This window comes from Cavia porcellus, unplaced genomic scaffold (genome assembly GCF_034190915.1).
Source record: "Cavia porcellus strain 051 isolate PalLab524CR breed Dunkin Hartley unplaced genomic scaffold, mCavPor4.1 scaffold_16, whole genome shotgun sequence".
In the NCBI taxonomy this organism is placed as follows: domain Eukaryota; kingdom Metazoa; phylum Chordata; class Mammalia; order Rodentia; family Caviidae; genus Cavia; species Cavia porcellus.
In genome coordinates this window covers 41,810,502-41,831,114 of record NW_026947499.1, presented here as the reverse complement: position 1 = coordinate 41,831,114, position 20,613 = coordinate 41,810,502, and the positions used below count along the sequence as shown (strand labels likewise).

The 20,613-nt window shown below is 38.2% G+C and overlaps 1 protein-coding gene across 4 annotated transcripts in view; it reads left to right on the top strand.

The window, feature by feature from the left end:
• The window catches only part of Txndc11 (thioredoxin domain containing 11), a 66,959-nt gene that overhangs the window by 3,988 nt on the left and 42,358 nt on the right, over positions 1–20,613 (top strand). For 2 of the 4 annotated variants that reach the window (XR_010039847.1, XM_003477759.5), the window contains exons 2-4: positions 4,272–4,488; positions 9,385–9,482; positions 13,702–13,831. Coding sequence is in view for 2 of the 4 variants with exons in the window: in XM_003477759.5 (XP_003477807.2) it covers positions 4,272–4,488; positions 9,385–9,482; positions 13,702–13,831 (445 nt within the window). In the remaining 2 variants the exon portion in view is untranslated. Of the gene's footprint in view, positions 1–4,271; positions 4,489–9,384; positions 9,483–13,701; positions 13,832–20,613 lie in introns of those variants that run through there. The other 2 variants (XM_063226544.1, XM_063226545.1) reach the window with 2 other exon arrangements.

Genomic DNA, 20,613 nt, shown 5'->3' with positions numbered 1-20,613 from the left:
AGGATCTCACTAGGTAACCCAGGCTGGGTCTTCAATTTGCAGTGGTCCTCTATCCTCAGCCTTGAACCTTTGAATGCTGGGAGTATGCCACCATGCCTGGCTAAGACAGGATCTTATGTAGCAGACTGACTCTGAACTTTGGATTCTCCTGCCCCACCTTTCTAAGTGCTAGCAATATAGGGGAAATACAGTTCCCAACCTGCTAGGTGTCCAAAACGCCATGTTCTGTTGGAATGAATTCTATGAACAATGGAGGTTAAGAGTAGGAGCAGCTAATTGAGGGGAACCCCTCTAAGAGGGACAGAAGGAGGCCCAGGAAGTGGGTTATCCAGCAACCCCGCTCCTCAAGGATATTTATTAAGCAAAGCCACGAAGTGGACCAGAACTATAATCAATCAGTAAGATTACAAGGATAGTCACCTATTGATCCAGTGGAAAATCATAGGATGAATGTACGGTGGGACAAAACTGTGTTCAGCCAACAGGATTACAAGTGTGGTTGATTAATATTGATTAAATGGAGATCAAATGGGGAAACAAGTTACATAACAAGTGCACATGGGATAGACAAGGACTTTCCTGGAAGGGGGGTGGGTTTTAAGGACCTTTGGTCCTCCACCCTAAGGTGAATGGTGTCTGTTTGCAGTATTAATCACTGCTGTTCCTCCCTAGGGGAAGTATTTGGGTGAGTAGTTCTTCTTTTTCTTGAAGTCTGGCCTTCAGAAAATATGCCTCCAGTCACAGTTGTCTTCCAACCTTGACCTTTCAAAGCTCTGACCTCTGATTGTATTATTTCTACTAATTTCGCTATCTGTATTAGGATTACAGGTGTATGCCACCACCTTCAACTTTAAATTTCTGCTTTTATTTATTTATTTTTTGGCTATGCAGTTCAGGCTGACCTTGAGCTCACTTTGTAACCTTGGCTGGTCTCAAACTTGCAAACGATTCTCCCACCTCAGCTTCCCAAGTGGGATTGTTTTAGGGGAACAAAACTGCCAACCTATTATGTGTCCTGAACAAGTTCATGTTCTCTAAAATCGAAGAGTGAATTTTAGGAACAACAGAAGTTAAGAGCAGAAATATTTATTGAGAGAAAGAAAGGTTCTGTCTGAGGGAGAGACAGAAGGGGTCCCAAATGGGTTGCCAAAGGTTTTGTATTTTCTCGGGATTTTTATAGAGTAAAATCATGAGGTGGGGCCGGGGATTTAGCTCAGTGGCATAAGTGTCTGCCTGGCAAGCATGTGATGGAGAATTCAATCCCCAGTACCCAAAAAAAAGAAAGACAATGGAATAAAAAAATGAGGTGAGGTGAGTCTAAAGTGGGGAGAACTGGGAACTCACCAGGTAGATGGCATGAGGTGGGACAGAGTTATGGTCAAAGAGTAAGTTTAACTGTTGAGGTAAAATTGACCAAATCAGGGACAAATGGGGTAGCAAGTCACATAGCAAGCAAACATTCTTTATAGATCAGTGACTCTTTTGTTTTGCCTTCTAATTTGAGATCTGGCCCACAGCAAGAGGTGTGTGTTTCCTCCAAGATCACCAGCCATCTGGTCCTCTGTGCCAGCTTCTTCGAGGGCCTAGACCTGTCTGACTGCCTAATATTTCTGACGAGCTCAGCTTTCTGTAATGAGATTATAGGAGTGTGCCACCACACCTGGCTTTTTAAATTTTCTTTTTTTATTTTTTTTTAAATTTTCTTTTTTTAACACTTTTCCTCTGTTTTGGTATTTTATATTAATGTGCTCCCCTTTTTTTATTCTTTTTTTGGCTTTTTAAAGTTTTTGCTGTACTGAGTATTGAACCAAAGATCTTTGCACTGAGCTACATCCCCAGCCCTTTTTAAGATTTTTAAATTTTCAGACAGGGTCTTCTTGAATCGCTAATTGCCTAGGCTGGGCTCAAACTTATCCCCTTGCTTCATGTATGTATTCTTTTTTTTTTGGTCTTTTTTGAGATGGGGTCTCACTATGCAGTTCTGACTGGCCTTGAGCTCACTTTGTAGCCCAGGCTGGTCTCGAACTCGCATTGATCTCCCACCTCAGCCTTCTGAGTGCTGGGATTACAGGCATGAGCTACCACGTCCAGCCATGTATGTATTCTTTATTGTCAGTCTTTCTTTTCCACTCAGCATTTTTTTTTGTCCCGGGGAATTGAACTTACACCAGTATAATTATTTTGAGACTCATCCAAATTATAGTATGTTTGAGTTGGTCTTTTGTTTGTCTTGTTCACTAATTTTGGAGTAATAATTGTAAGACTTGGTGCCAGTGTATTTTTTTCATCTGATGAGTCATGCTAGCTTTCTTTTTTTCTTTATGCTAGCTTTCTTATCCTTACTGTTAATATGGTTTTATCTTTTCTCATTTTTATGCTTCTACCCAATGTCTTTATATTTAAAATACATCTCTTTTAGATAACTGTATGTTGGATTTTGCTCTATACTGGCAGCCTTTTCCTCTAGATTAGTTTGTTTAGTCCTTTTATATTTAATATTGATATGATTGCCATTAAATCTTTTGGCTGCTTTTTGCCATTTGTAGCTTCTGGGCTTTGTTCTTGTGTTGGACCTTTTTTACCATTTTGGGGTTAATCTGGCATTTTTTTAGGTTTTTTTTTTTAGGGTTCCATTTTTATATGCTCTGTTTCCTCGCTATATTGCTGTTTATATGCTCTGTTTCCTAGCTAAATTGCTGTTTAGAGCAGAAGATATATGGGTAGCTCAAAATATGTAGGTCCCTTAATGTGAGGGGGATAGTGCCTCAGCTACAACCTGTTTATTTGTTTGTTTGTTTGTTTGTTTTGTTTTGTTTTGGTGGTGGTTCTGGGGATTGAATTTATGATCTCAGGTTTGCCAGGCAGGTGCTTAGGCCACTGAGCTAAATTCCCAGCCCTGCAACCTGTTTTTGTCAGGGGGAGAGTGATGGCTAGTCTGTAGTGTTTGACCATTTGTTCAGTGTTTTCTTTCTCCTCCTGACTTCTTCCTTGTTTTTTTTTTTTTTTAAGTATATTCCTTTTTACTTAAGGACAGTGATTCGGGGACTCTTACTTTCTTATTCAAAAGAGGCTTTTTCTTTTAAACTTCTTCTCTTTCCACACAAAGAGGCCTGAGGTGTTCAGAGAAGCTCTTCTCCAGTAAAATAGGCTATTGTTTTGTTATGAGTCTGTCTTACTCTTTAGATTATGATACATTTGGAGAAATGTTAATACTTTTACCTGGATGCATTAGGTAAATATAGGCTAATTCTTTTTTTAAAATTTATTTTATTTATAAAATTTTATTTAAAGGAAGACTACACAAAACAGAAAATGGGTAGAAATAATACATACTTTTTTCGAGACAGGATCTCGCTATGCAGTTCAGGTTGGCCGTGAGCTCACTTTGTAGCCCAAACTGGTCTCGAACTTGCGAGGATCCTCCTGCCTCAGCCTCCCAAGTGCTGAAATTACAGGCGTGAGCCACCACCCCTGGCTTGAAATAATACATACTTTCAAAGAAAAAATAAATTGTCCTCTTACAAATAGTTGTTCAAGATAGAAAAGTGAAACCTATAAAGTGGGGATTCAAACAGTGAGACTACAAACAGTTCTGTTCAGCTATCCATTAAAAACTTAGTAATATGGTTATCAATCTTACATACTTAAACATACATGCAGTTATCCATATTTGTTCATTTCAGTACAGGCCAATTCTAACAAATTTTCTTTTTTCAAAGTTGAATCAATTAGATGCATCTCTTGGGGCTGGAGGTTTAGCTCAGCGGCATAAGTGCCTGCCTTGGAAGCAGGCAGTCGTGAGTTCGATCCCCAGTACCGATAAAAAGGTAAAAGACAAAAAAAAAAAAAAAACTATATGCATCTCTCATAAGAAGTCTTGCTAGTGCTGACATGTATGCTCCCTCCCCATACTTCTGAGTTCAGATAATGTTTCTAAAACCCCGGGGACCAGTGAGTTCTATGGAGAACCAGGCCACAGAGAGGTAGGGATGGAATCTTTGGAGTGTAGGCGGCAAAGCTCTGGACTACTCTTCCAGATACACTGGGGTAGGGAATACCAGAAAATCATTTCCAAAGTGTTATTTTGTCTGCAGACTTGGCCAGATTTGCCTTAGCAAAGTATATTCCTTTTTACTTCAGGACAGTGATTTGGGGACTCATTTTCTTATTCAAAAGAGGCCTTTTTTTAAAAACTTCATTCTCTTTCCACACAAAGTTGTTGTTAGAAGAAGATAAACTAAGCAATCTTGTTTGTGTTTGCTCTTTTTTAGTCGAGCAAAAGATGTGATAATACCTGCAAAACCACCTGTGAGCTTTTTCTCCTCGAAGTCTCCGGTCCTTGACCTCTTCCAGGGGCAGCTGGATTATGCAGAGCACATTCGCCGGGATTCGGAGGTGGTACTGCTGTTCTTCTATGCTCCATGGTGTGGCCAGTCCATCACTGTCAGGACAGAAATTGAGCAGGCAGCAAGCCAGCTTTCTGACCAGGTAATGCTGACTTTCAGCCTAAAAACTTAAAAGAGACACCTTCCTGAACTGACAGTTTTACAGGAGTACTTTGTCATTTTTAGGGCCTTTTGTAGAGAAAGGATTTCTGATTGTGCTGGTTACACTCAGAGACAAGAACAGGAACAAATTCTGCATCTTGAGATGTAGGCCAGTACTCATTCTGTGCTATGAAACTGTAGTTTCAGGAGTAGGGGACTAAAATCTAGTTCTTGCATTATATCCATTTGATATTTGGTAATTAGGTATTTTACATAGAAATTTGTGTATAATATGACTACTTTGTAACAAAACTGACCTTTTTAATGTATAAACCAAAATGTATAGCTCAACCACTGTTTAATGAATGCCACCTTTGGACTGTATGAGAGGATACATTGGTAAGTAAGTCGTCTGTTAGGGGAGTGGTTTTCAGCCCAGTGGATCCCATTTGCCATTGAGAAAATAAGTATTTTATGATGTCCTTTTTTTCAGTCCTCAAAAACAATTCCTAAGTGATAAAACTTCCCTACACATATAATTTTAAAATAGTTTAGTGCACTCTTCATTTTTAAAAGATGTGAGAAGAAAGGAAAGTAATATATAGCTAAATCTTTTAGTATTATTATTATTATTTTATTGTACTGGGGATCGAACTCAGAACTGTGCGCTTGCAAGGCAGGCGCTTACGCCGCTGAGCTAAATCCCCAGTTTATATATCTAAATCTTATATGTATTAGTAAGTAAATACTTGGACAAAGCAGGTCCTTCTACCTTTGTGTAGAATGGCCATGATGAGTAGGATAGTTACCAAAGCAAACTGATGAAGATATGTGTTGATTCTGGGTATAGTGGCAGATGCCTATAACCCCAGCATTTGGAAAGCGAGGCAGAAGGAAAGCTGAGGCACTACAAGTTTGAGACCAGCTTGGGCAGCATAATGAGTTGAAGGCCAGCCTGAACTCCTTAGCCAGACCCTGCTCAAAAAACCAAAAAAGATGTGTATAATCAGATAATTGATGAGGGCGTTATAATTATTTCCCAAAGCCCTTTCTACCCTCAGTTTAGACGGAAATTGTGTGCTTGACAGAGTCAGTGAACATAACAGCAGCCATGCTTAAGAGTCACATTGAAATGGAGTCAGGTTAGGATAGGACAAACAGATTTTAAGCCAACATTGGTGTTTGGCAGACCCTTAGAACTACTGTGAATAATAAGAGTGGCTTTCCCTGGAAAGAGCAGTTTCAAGCACTACAGAATGTCTGCCAGGGTCCCTACAAAGAACATTAATGCCTGGTTCCGGAAGAGATGGGGGAATGCATTTTGTGTTCTGTGTTCTTCTGGAATGTACCTATTCCTTTCCCTCACCTGCCACCTTAAAAATGACTAGTAATCACCAAGCTGGTAGATAATTTCAGAGAGGAAACAAAATTTCAGTGGAACACTGGGAGGCAAACAGTGTGTAAGCATGGAAGAAATCACTTTTGTCAGCTATTCCTCATTTCTGAATATACAAAATAAAGATCTCATGTGAGAACAAGAGGGGAATCTTATATTTCAGGTTAAGCGTAAATTAGTGTTATTTTGATCTCTGTTTAAGCAGTGTGTCTTCCTAGTGGTAACATTGGAATAATAGTAACAACAGTATTTCAGTGTGGTAGGCAGGGCTCATCCTCACAGCAACTCTGTACACTGATGCTTTTAGCCCTGCTTTTCTGAAGTGGAACCTCAGGCTTAGAAGAGGGGCTGAGCAGTTTGATAAAGATCCCAGGCTGGTCCAAGGAAATAGCTCAGTGGTATAAGTGCTTGCTGGTAAGCTCAAGGTCCTGAGTTTGATTCCTAGTACTAAAATTTTTTTTTAAAACATCCCAGGCTATAGGCAGTAGCTCATAGAAGTTCTGTTACTATTCACAGTCACTGATGATGCTTTTTTAAAAAAAAATTTCAATTCCTTCCAAGTCGAGAGTTTATTGTTGCATATATTTGCTCAGGATGGAAAAAGTTTATTTTTAGAAATAGGCAAAAAATCTTTTAAAGCATATTGCTTAGTAAAATTAGCAAAATGGTAGATTGTGGCCAATTTTTGAGTAAAAATGTGGGAGATGCCATCCCTGAGAAGAGGTATTTTTTTTCCTTAGTAGATTCTTTTAAAAGGAATTCTGAAAAGTTGCCACTAGATTTTGATTTATGTTGTTGTGTTAGTAGTATTTGAAGGCTGCTTTTTTTAAAATTGTAATTTGACTTCATTTTTTTTTTTTTTTTTGTCTTTTTCCTTTTTTTTTGGTCTTTTCCCTTTTTATTGGCACCAGGGATCGAACTCATGACTGCCTGCTTGCAAGGCAAGCGCTTATGCCCCTGAGCTAAATCCCCAGCCCCTTGACCTCATTTTTAAAGTAATTTATTATAAGAAATTTTGAACATACAGCAAAAGAGAAAAATTTATACATATACTCAAGGTTTAAAATCTCGGTAATTCTTCACTCCTCAATGCTGGTAATTGAATCAGGGCCTGCCTGGGTTCACATGGTAAGTAAGTTGTTTACTGCTGAGCCACATCCTTAGCATCCTCCCTCCCACCCCTCACCTTTTTAAAATTTTAAGACAGAATCTTACTAAAGATGCCCAGACTTGAACTTTCCATCTTCCTGCCTTAGTGTTCCCCATAGCTGGGACCATAGGTTAGTGCCCCTGTGTCTAGCATCTGTTGACTTTTCTTTATGCTTATTTTGTCATGTGTTGATGTAACCAGTCTTCTAATCCTAAGGGTCTCTGCTAGAGACTGTTTCCGCTGCCTCCATGCCCCCAGGATATTGGGGGGGGAGTACTGAGGATGGAACCTAGAGTCTTCACATTCAGCTGTGTTCCCAGCCCCCCACTTTCTTTCTAATTTTCTATTTCAAAATGAGGTTTTATTAAATTGGCTAGGCTGGCTTAAACTTGCCATCCTCCTACTTCAGCCTCCCAGAATGCTGGGAATGGCAGCACGTGTAACCACATTTGGCTGGAGACATTTTGGTAGTCACTACTTGAGGGAGTGTGCTTTTGGTTTCTGGTATCAATGCAGGGAAAGCTGTTAAATACTCTACACCATCCTACATGTATGCTTAGTACATTCTCTCATGACAAAACCCTTCTGTCCATTCAGCCTGCTGTGACAGTATTGCCAAAGTAGGGAAACTCTGCTCTAAGGCATACATTAATCCATCTTATTTTTGGTACATTTTAAAATAATTTGCAGACTTAGGGACATTTTTGCCTAAATACTTCAGCTACCTTAAAGATGAGAAAGAAGGAAAAAAAAGAAAGAAAGAAAGAAAGAAAGAAAGAAAGAGAAAAATATAGCCAAACACGGTGCACACCTGTAATTCTAGCACTCAGGAGGCTGAGGCAGGAGGATCCTTGCAAGTTTGAGACCAGCCTGGGCTACAAAGTGAGCTCAAGGCCAGCCTGAACTGCATAGTGAGGCCTTGTGTCAAAAAAGTACAAAACAAAAACAAAATAATTTAAAAAGATAAATATATGTAGAGAGACAAACAGAAGCTGACCCCCAAAAAACCTGTACACTTCAGCTGGTCACCATAGTAATAGATATCTGGAAGTGAATAGCCACCACTTTGAGTACCCCTTGTGTAGAGGCACACGGTAACTTGTATTAATCTGATGCTATCTCAGTAAATTTAGTATTAAAATATTTATACAGATTTTTTTTCTTGATAAATATTTTTCTTGGTGGACTGTATATTCCATGGTTTAGTGGTCAGTACTATCATAGTTTAAAACCATTGGTTATCTGTTTCAGTGTCTAAAATAGTCATTAAAAATAGTCCTTTGACATTTGTGCTGGGGGATCAAACCCAGGGCCTTGTGGATGTCATGAAAGCATTCTACCACTGGGCTATATCCTTACCCTTTTTTTTTTTTAAATATAGACCTTGCTAAGTTACCCAACCTGAGCTCCAATTTGTAATCTTCCCACCTCAGCTTCCTGAAATAGTTGGTATTATGGGGATGTCCAGCCATACCCATTGTGTGGTATCTTGCTTGCAATAACATTTTCTTTTTTTTTTTTGTCTTTTTGAGACAGGATCTCACTATGCAATTCAGGCTGGCCTTGGGCTCACTTTGTAGCCCAGGCTGGTCTCAAACTCACAACGATCCTCCTGCTCAGCCTCCCAAGTGCTGGGATTATAGGTATGAGCCACCACGCCCGGCTCTCAATAACATTTTCATATGCTGAGCTTGACAGTTGAAAGACATTACTTTCTGTTGTTAGGTTTTTAAGTGTGTGGTACTGCGGTCTGAACCGTATGTCCTCCTTGCTCTTGAAAGGCAAGCCTATATAGTTAGCCTCAAAGACATATCCTTCTAAGTGTTAGTGTGTTCATACTTAGAAAAGCTCCTTAGCATTCATTCACTTTAAAATTTCTTTTGTAAGGAGGTAATATAGGGGAGATTGAACCCAGGGCCTTCACACTAGACTACATCCCTAATCCTTTTTTATTTTTATTTTTAAGATAGGATTATACTAACTCATTAAGTTATCTAGTTTGGGTTCAGAGTTGTCATCCTCTTGCCTCAGCCTCCTAGAGTGCTAGAATTACAGATATTTAGCACCATTTCTGGCTTCATTTTTAAAATACAAAGCAAATAATGTTCCTGTAGGGCCAGAGTCTAAGTTCTAGTTGAATATTGAGAAGAATCTGTCTTTATTCTTGTGGCTTTTTGTGTGTTTTGTTTTGTTTTTAAAATAGTGATGACCTTTGAAACTTGAAACAGTTTTTTTTTATGTTTTTTTCGGTGAGCGAGGACTAGTTCCACTTTTATAATTTCATCATTTAAATTTTGGTAACTGTTCAGTTGCTATTCATAGTCATTTGAAAACCTTTTTTGGTTCTGCAGGTGTTGTTTGTGGCAATTAACTGTTGGTGGAACCAGGGGAAATGCAGAAAACAGAAACATTTCTTTTATTTTCCTGTAATACATCTGTATCATCGGAGGTAAGAACGTTTCAGTAGTGTTTCTAATTTCAGTAAAGTTCAACATATAAAAATCTGTTGTATTTGAAAGTATTAAATATTCACTGTAGAAAATTGAGAAAATACAGATAAGCAGAAAAAATAAAAAAAAGAACTTTGATTTAACTGTGTATAATTACTTTGTTTTGGTTTCTTTCCTTCTATGGGTGTCTGTCTCCTTTTTATAAGCAAAGGTTGATGGGCTGGGAATGTAGTCAGAAGCATAGTTTCTAACTGGCAAGCACAGGGCCCTGGGTTCGATTCCTGGTACCAAAAAACTAAAAACCCAAACCCTAAAATACACTAAAATGAAATACGGCAAAATAAAACAGCAAAGGATCTCAGATCAGGCAGGAATACTAGTTCCTAAATTGCTTTGTGACACTTTTGTAAATATTGTTTATGTCATTGTATATATTGCACCATTGTTATTGAAACTAAGAATTACTCCATGGAATGCCTATATATTTCAGATACTTAAAAAGTGTTTTACAATACAAAAATACACAAAATTCTTCATTCTGTACCTTGCAAACATCAAGTGGTCAAGAAGGATATAACATCTTTTCATTTGGGAAGAAACTTAACTACTGGTCTACAATTATCAAATTACAAAAAGACTAAAAAACTAGTTTCATAAATTTTGTCGGGGCTGGGGATTTAGCTCAGTGGCATAAGCGCCTGTCTTGCAAGTGTGTGGTTGTGAGTTCGATCCCCAGTACTGATAAAAAAGAAAAAGATAAAAAAAAAATTTGTGTCTTCGGATGAGTTCATCTGACCTGAGGGCACAAGAGGTTACCTACAGTATTTATCCTACTTAAGGTGCTTCTTTGGCTATGAAAGTACTGATTTTTGATATTGGAATACTGTATAGACTGTGGATGCCTGATGTGGATGTTAAGTCCTGCCTGAATCTGGCTTGAAGGCTTCTGGAGGCAGATGGAGTTTGGGCTTTGTTTAGTACAATTGGCCTTGAACACACGTTGATTTTCTTGCACTTGGCCTTAAGGTGCATATACCACCACAAGTAGCAAAATCTTTCCCTTTTTTTTTGGGTACTGGAAATCAAACTCAGGACCTTGAGCTTGTCAGGCAGGCACTGCAGCACTGAGCTAAATCCCTGGCCTAAGATCTTTACTTTTTAGACTTTTTTTTTTTGGGGGGGGGTTGTTGGGAATCAAACTCAGGACCTCATGCTTGCTGGGCAGGCACTGTGCCACTGAGCTAAATTCCCAACCCTTTTTAGAGTTTCTTTTTCCCTGCCTCTGAACTTCCTGGATTTTATAGCAAGCATCAGTATTCTGTCATTTATAAATATTCTGTCCCATTCTACCACACTCTTCTGTGATATTGTTTCCCAGAAATAATTGATAGTATTGGACCAAAGTGATATTACCCATTTTCTAGCTATTATCAATTTTTGCTTGGGGACTGTTATGATCACTTTTGACTTGGGTGCTATAGTACACACCTGTAATCCCACCTGCTCGGTAGGCTGAGGCAGAAGGATTTCAAATTTGGGGCCAGGTTGGGCAAATTAGCAAGAACCTATCTCAAAAAATTTGAAAAGGGTTGAGAATGCAGCTGAGTAAAAAGAGCACTCCTGGGTTCAATTCCTGAGACAAGCCAAAAACCTAAAAACAAGAACATTTTGGACCCTCCCACCCTACTTTTGGAGGTTCTGCCTCCACTTTGAAGGTTAAAGTACAGGTTTCTGTTCTTGTTTTTGTTTTTTTAACAATATAAGAATACTTTCACAGTAATTCTCAGGATTATGTTTTTCTTTTTGAAGAGAAGCATAAGGTGCTATACTTGAAAGTTAATGAGTCTTCTCTGGGAGGGATGATATCCTTGCCCTGTTGAGGCCTCTGCATTACTCTATGGCATTTGAAAAGTGCTCAGATGCTTACTAGTCCTTGCAAGCTGCCCACAGGTGGACTTGATGTGACATTAAAATCAGAACAGTTCCCTCGAAATGAGTACAAATGTTATTTTGAGATATGATATTGTCTTATATTGTTCCCTTCTCCCCAGCTTTTTAGAAAGATTGAAAGAACATGAAAGGAACTCAAGTAATACATAGTTCAAACCTCCTGTTTTGCAGAGGAAGAGTTTTACTTTTTGAGTCAGACTCCTTACTACTCATTTCAGCACTTGGCACTCTCATTGTGCCTAAAACAGTCTCAAGGCACAGAAGTTCCCAAAAGGTAGCTTTTTCATGTTTTATTTGACAAGCCTCCAGACCTTTTATATAGATACACACATGAATGTTTCTGTTAGCTGTCAGCTCTTAGAAACATAGGTTCTTCTGGTTATTAGTGCTCAAAGATGTGTTCATTGGGTCTCATTATTGAGCAGAGTACTGCTATTGGTTTTTTTGGTACGGGGGATTGAACTCATGACTTCATGCTTGCCAGGCAAGTGCTTATGCTGCTGAGCTAAATCCTCGGCTTATTGTATATTTCTGTCACTACTGTCGCTTGAGTTTGTTATACTGGCTTGTCTCATAGTAGCTACTTAAAGAAGCTAATAGGCTTTTCTGTTTTGGAAAAGCATGCGTCTTCAGTTTGTATTGACAAGTCCAAAGGAAGCTTATTATGGGTCTGAGGCCCCAGGGAGGTGGTTCTCAGAACCTTGTGTCAGAACTAGCTACACCAGGTCAGCATGTCCTGTGGTAATGGCTGTAATTTGTAGGTAAAATGTATCCCACATCCTGCTTTACAGGATTTTGTTAGCCTTTACAGGTCTTTAGGATACTTCCAAAGTCCCACCAGTGTAACTCAGCAAAGCCTGCTGGTTTGAGTAAATGAGACTTCTGGGCTGATTGACTCCTTTCTGTTAAAATGAGTTATCAGATCTGCTTTTTCATTTTTTTTCCTATAAGTTAAAAATTGTTGATTGGGAATACTGGTAATTTCTAAACTGAACTGATATTTGATGAAAGTTGAATTGATGGGATTCTTAGCTTTGTCTCCCAGCTGTGCATGTAGAATGCTGTTTTCACTCTCATACCATTGACATCATATTGTGAAATATACACTGAAGAATTGTTTATTTCAATATATGTGTGTGTGTGAATTTTTATACTTGTTATAGTATTGTGCTGTCTATGTTGATTTTAAGCCCAGTGTGAATTTTAAAGAATGGTAAAGGAGTTGCTGAATTTCACAAATTTTACATGCCTCCCCCACACTTTCATCAACCATCCAATTATATTTATCTGTATTGTGTGAGATTGAGAGAGCAGGTAAGAATTCAGGTTAGTTTAAGAGGAAATTGAATGGTGGTAGCATTACTTTGCAGTACTGGATCAAATTCCTGTGTCTCTAAGGAAAGAAAGGAAGAAAGGTCATTTATACTTTTCCCTGAACACATTTTTGCCTAGTTTTTTTGTTTTGTTTTGTTTTTGTTTTTGTTGTAGTAAAGCTTTAAATAGGTAGAAGGTTCATTCAGTGATCTCTTGTATAAATACCTATGGGAATGTTTGTTTATTTTTGTCTTTTTTTTTGGGTACGGGGAATCAAACTTAGGACCTTGCGCTAGCCAGGCAGGCGCTTATGCCACTGAGCTAATATCCCTGGTGCTTATTTTTGTCTTTTTGAGACGGGGATTCACTATTCAGTTCAGGATGGCATTAAACTAACTTTGTAGCTCAGGCTGGTTTTGAACCCACAGCAATCCTCCTGTTTCAGCCTCTTTAGTACTGGGATTACAGGCATGTGCCACCACACCCAGCCCCTATGGGAATATTTAATAACTACTTTTTAGTAAGCCAATGGCCAACTTCTCAAGTTGTTTCTTATGTCAGAATAACATACAAAAGAACTCAGTCTGCCTACCTGCCTTGAATTGTGAAAAGATCCTGACATCTTTTAGCATGTAGTCAGTTTCCAAGGCTGCCTTTTTTTGTTTTTATTTGTAAAGAAATATTGGAATTAACTTTTCCTTCAGAAAAATTTAGTTTGCAGTTGAATTAAGCTCATGGAAGAGTAACCAGCCACTTGTATCTCTCCTTACCTGAGGCTGATTCTTAGCCCTCCAGTCAATCCCCTGTGCGAAGCAAGCTGCTTACCTCTGTGTAAACCACTCAGATATGAAACCAAGCTATTTCATTTGTGATGTTGATTATTTTTGCTATATATTATAGGTTTAATGCATGATGGATTGTTTTTATTTTTTCTTTTCATTTTTTTGGTACTAGTTTTGGACCAATCGAGTATAAAGGCCCCATGAGTGCTGTTTACATTGAGAAGTTTGTCCGCCGAGTGATGAAACCACTTCTCTACATCCCATCTCAATCAGAATTACTAGATTTTCTCTCAAACTATGAGGTACCTGTGTTTCATGTCTTCTCTATTCCCAAGGCCTTTTATTGGGTTGTGCTGGATTGTAATAAGTTTTTAAACTTTTATTTTTAAATACTTTCTGAATTGCAGCAATTAAAAGGTCACATAATAAGTCCTGGTTTAAATACATTTTGAGATACTGATCTTCAGGATGGTTTGGCCAAGTGAGTTTTAAGAGAATATAAGACAATAGAATACTTGCACAGTTGTTTGTTCTAAAACAGGATCGGACTATGTAGTTCAGGCTGAACTTGAACTCACTATGTAGCCCAGGCTGGCCTTGAACGCAGAGCAATCCTCCTGCTAAAGCCTCCTAAGTGCTGGGATTGTAGGTGTGTGCCACTTTGCCCAGCTGTTTACATAGTACAGTCTTGCCTGTATTTTGTTTGGAAATTTTCATTGCACTTTACTTTGCGTCATAGTTAATTTTGAGTAAATGAGAATTTAACTTACATTACAGGTTTTAAAATTTACTAAGTTACCCTTTGCAGCTGTAAATTCCTAAGGATTTGATGCTTGCAATAAAATGTTATACCTGGTTTTTCTCATTTGTTGTAGTCTGGCTTCTTTTTTTTTTTTTTTTTTTTTTTTTGTCTTTTTGAGACAGGGTCACACTGCAGTTTAGGCTGGCCTTGAGCTCATTTTGTAGCCCAGGTTGGTCTCAAACTTGCAAAGATCCTCCTGTCTCAGCCTTCTGAGTTGCTGAGATTACAAAAGTGTAGCACCGTGACTGGTTTAGCTTCTTTTTAAAACTGGAATTGTGTTTCTCTCCCTTTTATTAAGTATGTAACTATTTGAAGATCTCATTTACAGAAAATTTCATATAACTTAGCTTCTCACTCTCAAAGTTTTTAACCTTTTCTAAATTATTTTATAAGCTCTCTAAATGCATATTCAGGGAAGTTTATTGAGAGACCAGGATGGAGATTACATAAACTTGAAAAATTATTAAAACAATAGTTCTACAAAAGCATTCATTTGGACATGGGTAAAATGATGCTTGGATAGAGTAAGTAAAATTGATACTTAAGTATAACAAAATCAAGAACATAAATATATGATAGAGATAGAAGCCATGTGAATCTAGACCTGACTAGCAGGCAGTTGAGATCCATGTGTAGATGGAAACTGTACCCTTCCTCCCATTTTTTTCTTTGTTTTTGTTTTTTTGAAACAAGGTCTTGTTATGTAATTTAGTCTGACTTTGAACTCACTGTGTAACCAGACTATTCTTGAACTCACATATATTTTCCTCTCTCAGCCTCTGGAGTGAGTGCTGGAATTACAGGCATGCACCACCATGCCTGGTTTGAATTTTACCTTTACTATGTGTATTTGGTGTTAATTTTTTCATCACATCAATTATAGCTTCTTTCATCTTAGAAACCCTATTTGTATGTTAACTGTTAGTGGATGCCTCAGCAATGTTTGGTAATATTTAATTGTTGAGTTTGTAGTTCTTAGATAAGCATCAGTGTTAATGTTCCTTACTCTTATGTGGATAAAGGATAGACTTCTATGCACCTTGAAGGTTCACCTTCCATTTTCTCTGGGTAGGCTAAGAGGAAGAGGAAGAGGGCTATACTAGGAGGCAGGGCATCCAGGCCTGGTTCCTTTGGAAGAACTAATGGATCTGTGATTTGAGGCAGGTTATTCACTTAGTGGCTATCAGGAGCCATGCCAGTGGTCTCTTAAGTGTGGTAATGTTGTAATCAGTGAAGGTCCCCTGGATACATGTTAGGTTGCAGGCAGTGTCACTGGAAGCAGTATAGCAAAATAGTGAAAAATTAGCCAGACATGAGGTCAAACTTAACTCTTACAATTTTGCATTTGTGTGGCCTCGGGCTAGTTTCTTTCTTTCTTTTTTTTTTTTTACTTCAAGTTGTAGCAACAGATCGCGCTAGTTTCTTAACCTTGTTTTTTGGGGGGAGTTGTTGATGTTATTGTTTGGGGATTTTTTGGTTTTGTTTGTTTTTGCTTTAGATTAAACCTGGGGCTTTACATATACTAGGCGAGCCCTGTGTCACTGAACTATATCCTCAGTCCCTACTGCCTCTTGTTTTTTGGTGCCAGGAATTGAACTTACAACCTTGCGCTTTGCCAGGCAAGCACTTGTGCTGCTGAGCTAAATCCCCAGCCCTATTTAGCCTTTTTAGCCTTTGTTTTTTTATCTGTAAAACAGGAAAGTGGAAGATGCCTAGGATGTAGTGCCAACTACTGAAAACTTGTTATCAGTAAGAATTGTATCATGAAAGCAATTCTGGATATTTAGGATTATTAAGAGAATTTTAAATGTTATAGTACTTAATAGACTTACTTAGATTTTTTAAAACTTTATTTTGTAATTAAGATGATTAAAAAATAATTTACCATATCTAATGTATCATTCTTCAAATGGGCTCTCTCAGGTTGTTTGTATTTTGCCTGGTTTTAATTGAAATCTCTTTTTATTCCTTTATTGTTTATTATTAATTATTTTGTAACACTGGGGATCGAACCAAGGATCTTGAGGATGCTAGGCATATTTTAAATTTTCTTTTTTTTTTTTTTTTTTTTGTACTGGGGATTGATTGAACTCAGAACCTTGCAGTTGCCAGGCTGACAGTTAAGCCTGCGGAGCTATGTCCCTTGCTAGTACTTTAAATTTTCATTTAAGCCCCTCTACAAGGGAAAGAAATAGAGGAGCTGCATAACAGAACTGTTATTCCAAAAACAATGGGAAAAAATTGAGATCTCTTTTAATAAGACTGAAAGTCAGCTTCACTGTTACTTTCAATTCTATCTCTGTGTGTCCAAAAAATTCTGTAGCAGTTTTCTGCATCAGTTTTTAGCAAAGATAATGTGGTAAGGGAGAAGGACTTAACCAGAATTCTAGAAGTGTGGATTTTAACTTGACATTAGCAAGTCTAATTTCTGAGTTTCTCTCAGATTTCTCATGTCTAAAATAGGAGAATTGATTTAGGTGTACTCTATTAACCATTCTGATGTCAGTGATATATAGAGATTGGAAAGAGACCAAAGTTTTGTAAGTTTCTGGTCAGTAAAGTCTTTTTCTTCTTTGATTTTTGAAACAGGGTCTCCCTGTGTTGAAACTCCTTCCTGGCTTAAGTGATCCTCAAGTAACTAGGGCTACAAGCTCACAGCATTGCACCCTTTTTAATTTATTGCCTTGGTGCACCTAAGGTCTTCAATGGTAGAACCAATAGGAGAGAGCTATGCACATTTGTGGCTGAGCTGCAAAGCCGGGCCCTTATCTTTATTCTTTGTATCTTTGGAATCTGCTTCTCAGCAGTACTTTCAGAAATCATATTCCATGTATTGATATAGAGTTCACATCAGACTCACTGATACGCTGATGACCTTACTCATGCTTGGTTGGATTAAAAAGAAGTACAACAGGGATTATATTGCCTTTAAACAGGAGCCACACTACACACAGTGGGCACATGCCTGTAACCTCAGCTATTCAGGAGGCTGACTTGAGAGGCAGAAGCAGGAGGATTGCTGCGCAAGTTTGAGGCAGCCTGGGCTATATAGAGGGACTGTCTCAAAAAAATTGAAAAAAGAGACCGAGGCAAGAGATTAAGTTCAAGGCCATTCTGGGCAATTTAGACCCAATCTTAAATTTTTAAAAGGAGATGAGGATATAGCAAAGCACTCCCTTGAGTCAATCCTCAGTACTGCCCCCACCACCAAAAGAACCCTGAAAACAACTTCCAGAAAAAAAAAAAAAACTTCCAGGAACCAAAAAACTGCTGATAAGTTGGGACCCCCATTTTACTGTCTTGTGTCTGCCTTTCAAATGCTTTGCTTTTCACCAGAGGTATGGATAGCTTCATTACGTTAATATTTATCCTTTCCTGAGCTCAGTAGGCTGAAATAGTCTATGATATCAACAGAGAATACCGGATTGATTGTAAAATGACTAGAGTCAAGCTCAGTGTTGTACTTCTGCTGTTTTGTTTTGTTTGTACTGGGGATGGAACTCATGACCTCACACTTACCAGGTAAGTGCTTGAGCCAGCTGAGCTAAATCCCTGATCCATTTTTTTTTTTTTTTTTTTTTTTTTTAGTGTAGTACTTCTGAATCATTTATGTTATGAAAGAAGCTGTGTTAAATTTATACATGTTTTTTGTTTTTTGTTTTGGTACTGTGGATCGAACTTATGACCTCGTGCTTGTCAGGCAGAAGCCTAAACCACTGAGCTAAATCCCCAGCCCTGTACATGTTTTGTAAAGTGACATAACGACAAAATTCCAGATCCAGAAATGAAACCACTTTCCTGATTTTGATAGTTGAAGGTACAGAAGTTAAAGTAGGTTTTAGAACCCAAAATAATAGTATAGTAAGCTTTTTCCATTGAGTCATTGTCTCACTACATTGTTCAGGCTGGCCTTGAATTCACTATGTAGCTCATGCAGACCTCGAACTCCTGGTCATCCTCTTGCCTCAGTCTCCTGTGTGCTGGAAGTACAGATGTACACGGCCATGCCAGACTGAATATAGTGTGTTCTTGGATATTCTGCTAAGTTAGGGTTTCTCACCTTGGCACTGATGTTTGGTATTTGGGGTCAATTAACTGTTGCAGGGGGTGGTTCTGTGTTTTACGGGATATTTATCTGTATTGGTGACTTTACCCCCTAGATGCCAGTAGCATTGCTTTCTCTCCCAGTTGTGGCAATCAAAAATGTCTCCAGATATTGACAAATATTCCTGACAGAACTGCCCCCAATTGAGAGTTACTGTTCTAAATGATTCAGTTTCCCCAGTTAAGGTCTTAAGATAAAGTATCACAGGTGTTAGTACAAACATGTCTTTTTTTATGTGACACACAGAAAACCATAATTTAATAGTTAAAAGTTTATCTGATTATAATGATAGCAGTAGAGAGAAGATGAGAGTTAAAACGGTGTCTTGAGTAGAGAATTCTGGAATGTGAAAGATTAGAGTCAGGGATTGAGTTAGATTGTCACTAATACTTGACTTTTTTCTCAAAAAACATGTTTGTATATATTATACATATATAATTTTATTCATATATGCTTATTCTGTCATTATCACAAAGAACAGTTTGTATTTCTTTTTTTTTGGTGAAGCACTGGGAAACAAACCTAGGGCCTCATACCTTTTAGCCATATGTTCTACCATTGAGCCACGTGCCTCGTCCTGAAAGAAATGCTCTTGTATCTATCTTACTTTGGACTTTTTTTTGTTTTTAAGAAGTTTTACAGTTGAGGGGCTAGGGTTATAGCTTAGTGGCTCAGCACCTGCCTGGCAAGTATAAACTCCTGAGTTCAGTTTCTATTACCAAAAAATTGTGCTATAAGTGATACAGTTGAATCCATTCAGAAGCCATTTTGTTTTGTTTTGTTTTGAGTACTAGGAATTGAACCTAGGCATGCTGTACCACTGAGCTACATTCCCAGCTTTCTTTATTTTGATTTTAAAATAGGCAGGATCTCTATAAATTGCAGAGGTTAGCTTGATGCCCTCCTTGTTTAGCCTCTCAGTTAGCTGAGATTACAAATGTGCTTTACCGCACCTGGCAAGAGTAGAAGTGTTTTGTTTTTTGGTGTTTTGAGACAAAGTCTTGCTATATAGATCAGCCTGATCTTGAACTCAGTAGGTAGCTCCCATTGGCCTAGAATTCCCAAGTGCTGGGATTATAGAGGTACACCACCACAACACCCAAGCATAGTTTTAAGCCAATGGAAAATGTTTTGTTTGACTTAACACTGAGCTATCTCAAGTCTGCCGTGGTCCAATTACTAATCATTAACCATAGTTTTGTGCTTGTGAGTATGACTATGAGCCCAGGTACAATTTCTAAAAAAAATTATTTTGCATTTAGCCTTCACACCAAAGAAAGATATTAAACCACAAGAAAGTTTTTAGGTACTTAACTATAAATTCTGATATGCTTTCATCCTTATTGGCAAGGAAGTATTGAATAAACTGTACATTGGTAACTACCTGTCAACCTTTAGGCGCCTTTACTACTCACTGGCTCAGAAGCCGTTTGAGACCAGTGGACCTTGTAGATCCTCCAAGAAGCAGAAGTACACAGAGGGTGTAGTTTAAACCTACTTGAGAACTGAACTATAGCCTGAAATCTGGCTCCACAGCTTCTCCTTTGTCCCATGTTCCTATTTAAAGTAATTTTGAAGCTTTACTATTATTTTCTTAGAGGTTAAAAATTCAAGAAAATGTGGGTATCATAGCATTAGCTTATAATCTCAGCACTTGAAAGGCAGAGGCAGGAGGATCACCAGTTTACAGCTAATTTGGGAGGCATGTCTCAAAAAACGAAAAATTTGCCCAGGCATGATGGCACATGCCTATAATCCCAGCACTTGGTAGGCTACAGTAGAAGGATCACCATAAGCTCAAGGCCAGCCTGGGCTACATAGAGAATTCAAGGCCAACCTGAATACACAGTGAGATTCTGTCTCAAAAAAAAAAAAAAAAAAAAAAAATCAAGTAGTTACAAATACTTATTTTATATCAGTTTCCATTTTTTCCTGCATGACAAAAAATTTGGAAGGTGTTGGGTTGTTTTTTCTTTCTCTTTTTCTGTTTTGGTGCTAGGGATCGAACTCATGATCTCACACTTGCCAGGCAAGCGTTTATACTACTGAGCTAAATCCCCAGCATACCTGTTTATAAGATTTGGACAAGAAGATACAGGTTATTATTGTGGACTCCCAGTCAAACAGAATCCAGTGTCATTTTTATTTTGGTGGACACAAGTTTGATTAGAAAGAGA